This window comes from Physeter macrocephalus, chromosome 18, assembly GCF_002837175.3.
Source record: "Physeter macrocephalus isolate SW-GA chromosome 18, ASM283717v5, whole genome shotgun sequence".
Taxonomy (NCBI): domain Eukaryota; kingdom Metazoa; phylum Chordata; class Mammalia; order Artiodactyla; family Physeteridae; genus Physeter; species Physeter macrocephalus.
The window spans coordinates 89,334,335-89,344,486 of NC_041231.1; the positions used below are offsets into that span (position 1 = coordinate 89,334,335).

Here is a 10,152-nt window from a genome sequence, read left to right on the forward strand (position 1 = left end):
AAAAAAAAAAAAAAAAAAAAAAAAAAAAGGTGTGATGTGAGTTTAAAGTGTAAGTCACTTGAGCAGCCTCATCTGCCTGTGAAAATACCTTCCAGGTAATTGATGCTTCTGATATTTTGTGGCTCATTTCCATATGATTTCCATATTCCATCTTCTTTCCTCTTACCACTCACAAATCCTGAGTTAACCTTTGTAACTGCATGCATATTCTCTAGAAAACCTGAATACTTATGGTTTCCCCTGAGCCGTCCCTGCTAGGAAGCAGACAGCAATAATAACTACCAGACCTTTTCTGTCTTGCCATACAAATCAACCATTTTCCCAGGATGTCCCTTACAAAATAAATAGTAAGATATGCATGTAGGCAAATGCAGGCAAAAAGGCACTTGGAATATCAATGCTTGTGTCATGTTAAGGAGAAAATCTGGTGTCACTTTTCTAGTAACAATATCAAGAGCAGTTGCTTATGATAAAGTGCTTTTTAAAAGGTGAAAGTCTCACCTTTCTTATAAAAACTTCTATGTTTAAGGGTATGTATTATCTGTAATTGTACATATATGTGTAATATGTCTGTTAATCTAGCTGCACTCTGGATGTTCTTGATGTCAGTGAGGCTTTGAGACTGGAACCATCTAAATGATTTGTGCAATCATTATATACGTCAGTTTAGTGAGTATATAGGGGAGAGTATAATGAATACCCTTTCTTGACTCCAGTGAAACGTAAGAATTGTGCTTTATACAGAATATAGTATTACACAATTACTCACAGGAATGAGCTAGTCCTGAAAGTTCAGGTTGGAGAAACAGTATCTACCTGAAAACTGGTTCTCTTAAAATTTTGGTCACAAATTGACTAAATTCGACATAAACACCAGGGGAGAAGACCTTTAAGCACAGGTAAAAATATCTTCCTGGTTTATCGCCTTGGCAATGATGTGTTTCTTTTTTATAAAGTGACTCCTAAGAAAGAGTGGCAGGGTGATGTAATTAGAATAAATCTTGTAGAACTGTCTTTATGGCTAAATATCATTCTGTCAACAGTCAGTACTATTTTCTCCCAGTTTTCAATAAAATTTATATTTTTTAAGTTAAAATATGACCTTCATCTAATGAGGCATAATTACAATTAGAAATTTTAACCAAAGATGTCTTTCAGGGGTGGTGGTGTATTTATGACCATACCTGTGTTACATGTGGTTTAGAGCCTCACCAAGTGTCACCTGGGGACCAGCAGCATCAGTAGCACCTGAGCTGCTGGAAATGCAGAGGCTCAGAACTGCTGACTCAGAATCTGCATTTAACAAGATGCTCGGTGATGGAGAGGCATTGGCTTAGAAGACACGAGGCTGGGAGTAACTCTTTAACATCGTGTTGAGTTTGGGATGTTGCTCTGTACATTATCTTGGGGAAATAGTACAGTCCTGTGGTCAAAAAAGCATTCATATCCCTCTGTCACTATTGGTGGGATTTTGGACAAGTTTACCTAATTCTTTATGCTTCAGTTTGCTTATCTGCAAGTTGGGATGAGAATAGTATTTTCCTCAAATGGTGGTGAGGTTAGTTTAAATACGATTAAGCATATGAGGTGCATGGAACAAAGGACCAGGTCCCTGGAGAGCGCCCAACAGACATGAGCCTTGTCACCATCATGTGTCCTTTCCTGAAGGCACATACTCTGTTGGCTTTTATCTGTGGGAGGCACATTTGGGTTTAATTCAAGACAATGAATTACAATCCTGTGGGAAATGTGATGATGGACGCAAAGATGAAGAAGAAAGAACCCTTGCTTCTAGAAACTTCCAGAGGGCCTCCCTTAGAGCCGAGGTTATTTCCCCATTATTCCACAATCATTCCGAACATCGTTTGAGGCATCTACGTACTTGATAGCAATTCACGTTCACAATTTTCCTTTTTTTTTTTTAAGATTTTTTTTGACGTGAACCATTTTTAAAGTCTTTATTGAATTTGTTCCAATATTGCTTCTGTTTTGGTTTTTTAACCGAGAGGCATGTGGAATATTAGCTCCCTGACCAGGGATCAAACCCACACCCCCTGCATTGGAAGGCGAAGCCTTAACCACTGGACTGCCAGGGAAGTGCCCCACGTTCACTATTTTCATATCAAACATAAGTAGGGAATAATGGCACACTGTGATTAGAGTTTGACAGGTGTTCTGAGGGCGCAAATCGGGAGTGACAACTGCCTGAGGGGACCAGGAAGGCTTCGAGAGAAGGTGGGTCTAACGAAGGGAAGGAAGAGCCTTCCGGGTAAAGGTAGGAGGAACAAGATGAATAACTGGCTACTGCCAACCTGTCATTAAAACTGAAGACAAAGTCGTGCATTACCTAAATGCATATACTAATTTATGGAGGTCATCCTTTTTTGGTATTTACTGCTGGCACATTTGTATTACTTTTGAGCGTGAATAGAGTTCAGAAAAAATAAAAGCTATTGGAGGTAAATTTGTTGTGAGAAGTGCATACCAGGGAACTCAGAAACAAAGAATAAACGTAAGTAACTAAAAGCAAGGGTGATTAGTTTCTGAAAATCACACCTAACCGTCTCATTGGACCAGAAGTTGAACATCAGCCTGCATATTAACTGTATTAACTAAAAAGGGCAAGACAATTGCGAAGTGTCTTGATATATTTTGTTTGTTTGTTTTCATGTGAATGAGATTTAGAAGGGAGACGGCTCTAAGTGGCCCGCTAGAATACGATTTCATTTCTGTAGTGCATATCCTGTTTTATACTATTTCATCAGACAACCTCTCAACTCTTTCTGTCCAAGGGCAAGAAAAATGGAGTGGTAACAATAATAAACATATATACACACACACACATATATGTATATATATATTTGTAGCTTTTTCAGTTTATAGTGGTCTTTCATGTGCATGATCTCGTTTGGTCCTCACTGCACTTCTGTGAGGTCATTATTATCCTCAGTTTCCAAAGGGTGAGGTGGGTTCACTAGCCTGAAGCTGCAGAGTGACCTCCGCCTTCCCAACAAACCATGGCTGCTTCATTTCGCGCAGTTAATATCACCATTGTAGAAAACATCAGCAGGCAGAAATTTTGTCCAGGAACCCCCACCCCTGCCTGGCGAACTTCTTCAGTTATGAACACAGTCTCTTGGGATCACACGAGAACTGGCTTCTGCAGGAAGGAGAGGCAGCGTCACACGTGGGAACTCTGCTTCCCTTCAGTGTAAAAGGGACAGTGTGATTGGACCTGGGAAAGAGGGTTCTTCCCTTCCTGCTTCTCTTCCTCCTTCCTCACTCTCTCAAGCTGAACCTGTGATGTCTAACTCTTACCTTTTCCATCCGTGTCCCTGTCCCTTTCTCCCCACACCCTCCACCCTCGCCCTTTTGCCTCCTGTGTCCACTTTTCTCTGTCAAAATTGTAAACATCATCGGAATCTTGTAAGGTTCTTTGAGGTGCGGGTGGAACGTGGGTTCTGTGTACATGTCACCCCTGGCTCACTGTGCTAACACTGGCATCTGGCTGGCTGTGACTGTCCCTGCTTAGCTGGGCAATCAGGCAGGGCCAGCTAAACGGGCAGAGGCTGAGAACTACTTGGGAATTTTGAAGAAATTAAATAGTTGCAAAGTTTTGTTTTGTTTTGTTTTTTGGTGGGGTGGAGTGGAAACACATTATTCAAATACAGTGTGGCTATCGAATAATGGACACCCACTTTCTTACAGAAGGAGTGCTGTTTTTTTGTTTTTTTGTTTTTTTTACTTCTTTGTAGGCCCTTACCACGGTATAGATTTTATCTGTGTGAGTGTGTATGGGTGTAAAACTCAGTGTTCCTTCTGGGGATGATTTGATTGATGTATACACTAGAAACATCTTTAATAATTTAATGCTTGCTTCAAAGGAGATTACACCAAAAAGCGCATTGCTTTTCATTTATTCATTATAGATCTGTCATAGAAGCATTTTTTTCTTTCTTTCTTTTTTTTTTTTTGTCCTGAATTGTGTTGTAGTAATAATAAATTTCGTACTACACTCAGGATATTTTAAAGGATTATAAGCCTTTTAACTAATGTTACCATCTTATTTAAATTGATCAAATTGGTATTTCAGCCCCATAATCCAGCATTTCTTAAAGTTGAGCCAACCAGAAATGGCTTCATTTGATGACTACTAAAATAGCTGTGCTGGGAAAGTCCAATAGAAATAATGGGATGAAAGCATAATACTGCTTGTTAGTAGTGGTGGTAATAACAGCAAAGAGAACAGAGCTGAATTTAGGGCTAGGTGTCTCCGTCCTTAAAAAGAGATTAGGGTATATCCCAGCCCAGCTCTTTTCATTAAAGGGGAAAAAAAATGTATATGCGTTTGGGGATTGGGAGCAAAGAAAGGGGTAGGATGAGAGACTTAAAACTAAAAACTAGAAACCAGCACTCTATCATTCTGTAACTTTTAGGTATAAATCCAGATATCAGTAAAGGAAAACAGACTTTTTCCCATTTAGACAGCCGTAGTCACCTTAGCAGACTTTAGCAAGCTCTTGTAATAGATTGTCAGAGGCAAGGGACATATCTAGATTCCTGAATGGTTACACTAAAATTTGAGTTTTCTGGTATCATTATTAAAGATTTTGTATTAAAAATGCTGTATAACTTCTCTTTAAAACCAAAACCCAAATTTGCTTTGAATAAGGCAACTTTAGGCACGGTAAGGATTACAATTTCTAGAACTGAGATACATAATTATCCAATTTTCAGAGGTAACTTGCCCAGAAATCTTTTTGCTCTCATTGGCCGTTAGCGCTGTAGTATTTCTGGATTTTCGTGATGTCCTGCTTCAAGTACTCTGCCTAACAATGTTTATAATGTTCCTTCCCTAGATCTACCAGTCTTTAATAGAAATCCAGAAATGTTTTGTTTTCAGGTCAGTAATTCTTTAAACAGTAAAAGTAATGTTGCCTACTGCAGACGTCATATTTTCTGGCCATTGAAAGTATACTTGAGTGTGCTTGCAGCAGTGCTAGGTACATTAGCAACTGCTTGTGTTATTACTTTGAGAAAGAATATAGGACTTTGGGACAAGACCACCTTGGGTTCCATCTTAACCCTGTTTGTTCACCTGCGGTGTGATGCAGGCAGTGTTGAGGGATTTCTCATTTTCCTCATTCGTATAATGGGCATCAGAAGCCTGTTTCGTAGGGTTCTTGTGAGGGTTTTAGGAAATGATGAATGTATGAATGCTGAGAGTGACATTCGGCACATACGGGTGACGGGTGCTTGGTGTATTTGCTGCCTGTCCTTTGCTCTCCACCTATGAACGCCATTCACGCAGTGCTGTAGAAACCTCAGTGCCCAGACTGTGTGGGATGTGGCCCCAGGCTGCCACACCCCACCCTGAGTTACTGCTCTTTCCTCCTGCCCCACGATCACGTGATGTGCTACTGCACGGCTCTGGGCTCTTTGATGTCACAGTCGTATTTGTCTCTGAATGCCTGGCATCTAGCCCAGCACAAACAGCTGCTCCAGGCCCATTAGCTCAAGTCATGGTGCCTGAGAGCCCTCCAGTGTCTCTTAGAGTTCCCCTGTGAGTATCCCCTAAAAAATCCCTCAGAGTCACCAGCAAGGGAACTTGCTGTCTCTTGGTCCAAGACCCCTGAGCCTTTTCATGGCCTCTTCTAATAGGTTAGTGGGGAGCCACCCGCCGTGTTTCTCTGAGTTGGCTGTTTTTTTTTTTTTTCCCCTCTGTAAATTTTATTTTAACATCTTTATTGGAGTATAATTGCTTTACAATGGTGTGTTAGTTTCTGCTGTATAACAAAGTGAATCAGTTATACATATACATATGTCCCCATATCTCCTCCCTCTTGCGTCTCCCTCCCACCCTCCCTATCCCACCCCTCTAGGTGGTCACAAAGCACCGAGCTGATCTCCCTGTGCTGCTGACCTCCCTGTGCTATGTGGCTGCTCCCCACTAGCTATCTATTTTACATCTGGCTCTTTATTCTAACTCTCTCCCACCCAGAGTCCCCTCTCTGTCCCAGTGTCTTATTGAGGAAGGCGTTGGACCTCCTGGTGTTGCCGGTTCCTTCCCTGGGTCCCTCAGAAGCCCTTTCTCCTCAGTGACATAAATGTCATCTTTGGCCCCAGACATTTCCTCTGCTCTGTTCTCACAATGACAGTGCCCACCCTGTCCCTCGCCACACTCTCCTGTCATCACTTCTAGTGCGTCTGCGACAATGCTCTGCCGTGTTTGTTCTCTGCATTGAGAGGGTGGGACAAGCGTGTGGAGATGGGAACATAGTGTTTTCTCCTTTGGAAACTGAAAATTTTTCTCACTTTCATTCATTTAGGTCTTATGCATAAAAACCAGAAATCCTTACCAAGCACTGTGGGTTTCATTTTATAAATCTCTTGCCTTTTCTTTCCACATCATCTGGCAGATCCATCCCCTCCCACCTTCAGTTTCTGTCCAGCATTTGGCCTTCCTAAGGGCCTCCCCCTGGGCAGCATGCTTAGGGATCACTAGGGCTCTACGCAGTTTGACATTAAGCAACTGAATGGAAATTTGAAAGATACAGAAGCACTGTACTATTATTTTATTTATTTATTTATTTATTTATTTTTCTGCGGTACACGGGCCTCTCACTGTTGTGGCCTCTCCCGTTGCGGAGCACAGGCTCCGGACGCTTAGGCTCAGCGGCCATGGCTCACGGGGCCAGCCGCTCCGCGGCATGTGGGATCTTCCCGGACCGGGGCATGAACCCGTGTCCCCTGCATCAGCAGGCGGACTCTCAACCACTGCACCACCAGGGAAGCCCTATTATTTAATTTGTATGATGACAAAGATGATGGTTATCGGAATATTTTAAGAATTCATTTTTTTAACCTTCATTTTTTTTAAAGGGCATCTTTGATATCGTGTAATCAAATCTGAGACTTTATTTTGGACAGAGTATAAGAATTCATGGTTCTGCCTCTTTCCTCTTCGAAATAATGTTGTGTTGAATTTTATCCTGAGTTTTTAGTCTACTCTGCTCCATTTCCTTCCTTTTTTACTTCCTAAACTGAAAGCATTATGATAACTTTTATAAGAAGACCATTAATAGTCCCATAATAAGAATTTGGGTAGTTAGAGGAGAAGGGAGGTCAGAGTTAATTGCATCTCAAACCTTTGTTTAACAGATACCAGGGGATTAACTGACCTGTCCAGTGTCAGATGACTAGAAAGAGGCAGGCGTGGGGTCCTAACGTAAAACAAATTCTGTTTCTACCCTATCCTTTAAAAAACTCTTATTTTATTAAGGCCAATGAAGAAATATGGTAGGTCTAGGAAAGAATGTATTATAACAAATAGGAAGATATTTTATTTATTTATTTATTTTTAGGATCATGATGTGCCAGGTGCTTTGCTAGGCACTGTATGTAACTTATTTAATCTCCGTGGAAGTTTTATTATATTCTCATTTTACAAGTGGGGAATATGAAGTTCAAAGAAGTTAGGTAACAGCCAGTAAGTGCCTGGCCAGGACTTGAACCTGGGTCTTTCTCTCTCCAAAGTCTTGGCTCTGGAACTTGGCCTCCTGTTCTCTTTTAAAACAGACTTACATGTATCCAAATAACAGTAAAAATGCCTAGTTTATAAAATACTTGAGCGTTTATTATTTTTATAGAAAGAATATATAGTTTCTTGGCCTTGGATCTGCACGACAATCATTTTTTGTATTTAGAGATATACAGTCAACTCTCTTAGGCATTGTGTGGAAAGCTGTCGATGTTTATTTTTAGAAAACCAGGGTTCACATCCTGGCCATCGCCATTGCCCTTTTTCATACTTAGAGATTTAAATACATACCAGACACTAGTGCTGGGGATGATAATCTCTCCACAAAGAATTTTTTTTTACCTCCTCCTTTGGGCCACTAGACATTGGCCAAGTATCCTGCAGTTTAGTTTTCTCTTTGCCATGGGGATTAAGAACATTGATTTCGGAGTCACATGCTTCATTTTCATTCTGGCTGTTCCACTTACAAACAGTGGAATCTTGGGCTAGATACTTGGTCTCCCTAGACCTTAGTTTTCTCACCTGTAAAACGGGAATAATACCAACCTCACAGGATGATTGTGAGAATTAAATGAGAAAATATTTGTGAAGAGTGGTATTCTTGTAAAGGTTAACACAAGATATACTGTATATATGCAAATGTAAGGAAGTTTTACTTGACAGTCATGATTATTATAATTATTACATTATTATAATGTGCCATGGAAAATCTCTGTTATACTTCCTATTTTTATCCATTATTCCTTTTGATCCATCAGAGGCCAGCAGAAATAGTAGATGAGGAAGACAGAGAGAAAGAAAATAAGGAAGTGGGACAGAAGGAAGACTTTTCAGGAATGAATGGTGGAGTTGAAGAGGAAGGAGGCAGGGAGGCTACCGAAGCTCCAGAGCAAGCAGAGGAGATCCTGGATCACAGGGAGGAGCAGGCAGGTCCTGCTTGTGTGAGCAGAGGCACCAATGAAGAAAATGGCGAGGAACTGGACCAGGTTAATAATGGGCTTCAAGAAGCAGTGGACGAGGAGATAAAGTCTCAAGGAGCTGGCAGTGGATGTGAAGAGGTATTTCTGTTGCTTTTGCTCGTGTGCATGCATGAAGTGTGTGTGTGTGCGTGTGCACGCGTATGAGTGTGCATCTGTGCTCACACTTAGGGAATTATTCAAGCACTTAGGACTTGAAAGCTATGGCACTTCCAGCATTCCAAGGAGCAGAGTTTGAAAACCAGCTAATTCTACTCTTACTCCCTTAGTTTTCAGTCCAGTGGGTAAAAGACAAACTGTAATGAGATATCATTAATGTATGAGAAATCCAAGGGGCAGGGATGCTGTTCCAGAAGCTGCCTTTATATTTTCATTTTCTGTCCTGCTCTTATCTACTTGATGGTGCTTGGTACCATAGTCACAAAGAATTTGTGAATTCTAGTAGAAAACTAATAAAAGACATCTGGTATGGGGCTGGATTATTAATGTGACATGGGAGGAGAACTGTTGCATTTTACTCTTCCCTTTTCTCTGAAAATGCTAAAATGAAAAGTATAGGTATGTTGTTGAAAAGAAAAGCTCAAAAGGAAATAAAGAAAAAAATTGAGAAAAATAACACCTGAAGCTCAAGAGGTGAGTCTGTGCCCTTTAAGCACATGGTGGATTATGGTCCCAGGAAGGGCTTCTGAACAAGTAAAGTTTGAGATTGTCATGTCCACTGGGTGATGATAGACTAAACAACATAGGGAACCCAAGGAACTATTTTTAGTTGAATATTTATAAGATTAAAGGCAATATTGAGTCATTTTTCCTCTGTAAATTTTATTGCCTCTGTAACTAAAGAGCTAAATATCTTTGTTTTCATCTGTTTTCCTCCAGGCTGACTTGGACCCTCAAAGACCACCAAAGCCAGGAGTAAAAATCACCAGCTCACAAGAAAATGATAACAATGAACAAAACAAGGATAATCTGTCATAGCATGGATGATTTTTAAAAAGAGAGTATATTGAGTATAAGAAAAATTAAGGGTTATAATACTCAAATAATAGGCATATAGTTATTGCTAAACATAATGTGACAATATGGTTGAATACTACCTACTGAAATTTAAAATTAGAGGCCAAACTAATGGGAAAGACTAGATAACTTTGAATAGCTACTAAAGCAGAGTGACTTTTTGAGATGTGTTTTAAAAAGTCATTTAGAAAAATTAAACAAGAGTAATAGAGGGGAATTTGCACTGGAAGACAATTGGCCACTTGTCTTTGTAAAGATGAAAAAGAACAAGATCATTCCTGTTCTTGATAAGTGAGATTACTAGATGGCAGCTTATGCTAAAGCACTTATCTAAGAAGGCACAGAATTAAAGCAAAATGATAATAGGAAAGCATGTACTATTTTTTTAAAGCAATAAACTCTTGAATAAACAAATTGCAATTTAGTTTCAGAGATAATTTGAAGATGGCAATAGATTGAAATGTTTCTGTGTCTTGTTGACACTCCTTTTTTTCTTCCTCCTTAGCTAAAATCCACCTTAAGAGAACAAAAAGGAAAATGCAAGGTATTCATTTTGGAAGGAGGAAGTATTCATTCAGTGTATTCCTGACAAATATTGTCATGCCCCTCCCTTAACTG

General features: G+C 40.1%; 1 protein-coding gene across 1 annotated transcript in view; it reads left to right on the top strand.

The window, feature by feature from the left end:
• DCDC2 (doublecortin domain containing 2) overlaps positions 1–9,495 on the top strand; it is a 167,505-nt gene extending 158,010 nt beyond the window's left edge. Inside the window, exons 9-10 of the mRNA XM_024122015.1 lie at positions 8,299–8,598; positions 9,397–9,495. Of these exons, the coding sequence (XP_023977783.1) occupies positions 8,299–8,598; positions 9,397–9,495 (399 nt within the window). The remainder of the gene's footprint in view (positions 1–8,298; positions 8,599–9,396) is intronic.
• Positions 9,496–10,152: the final 657 nt, after the last annotated feature.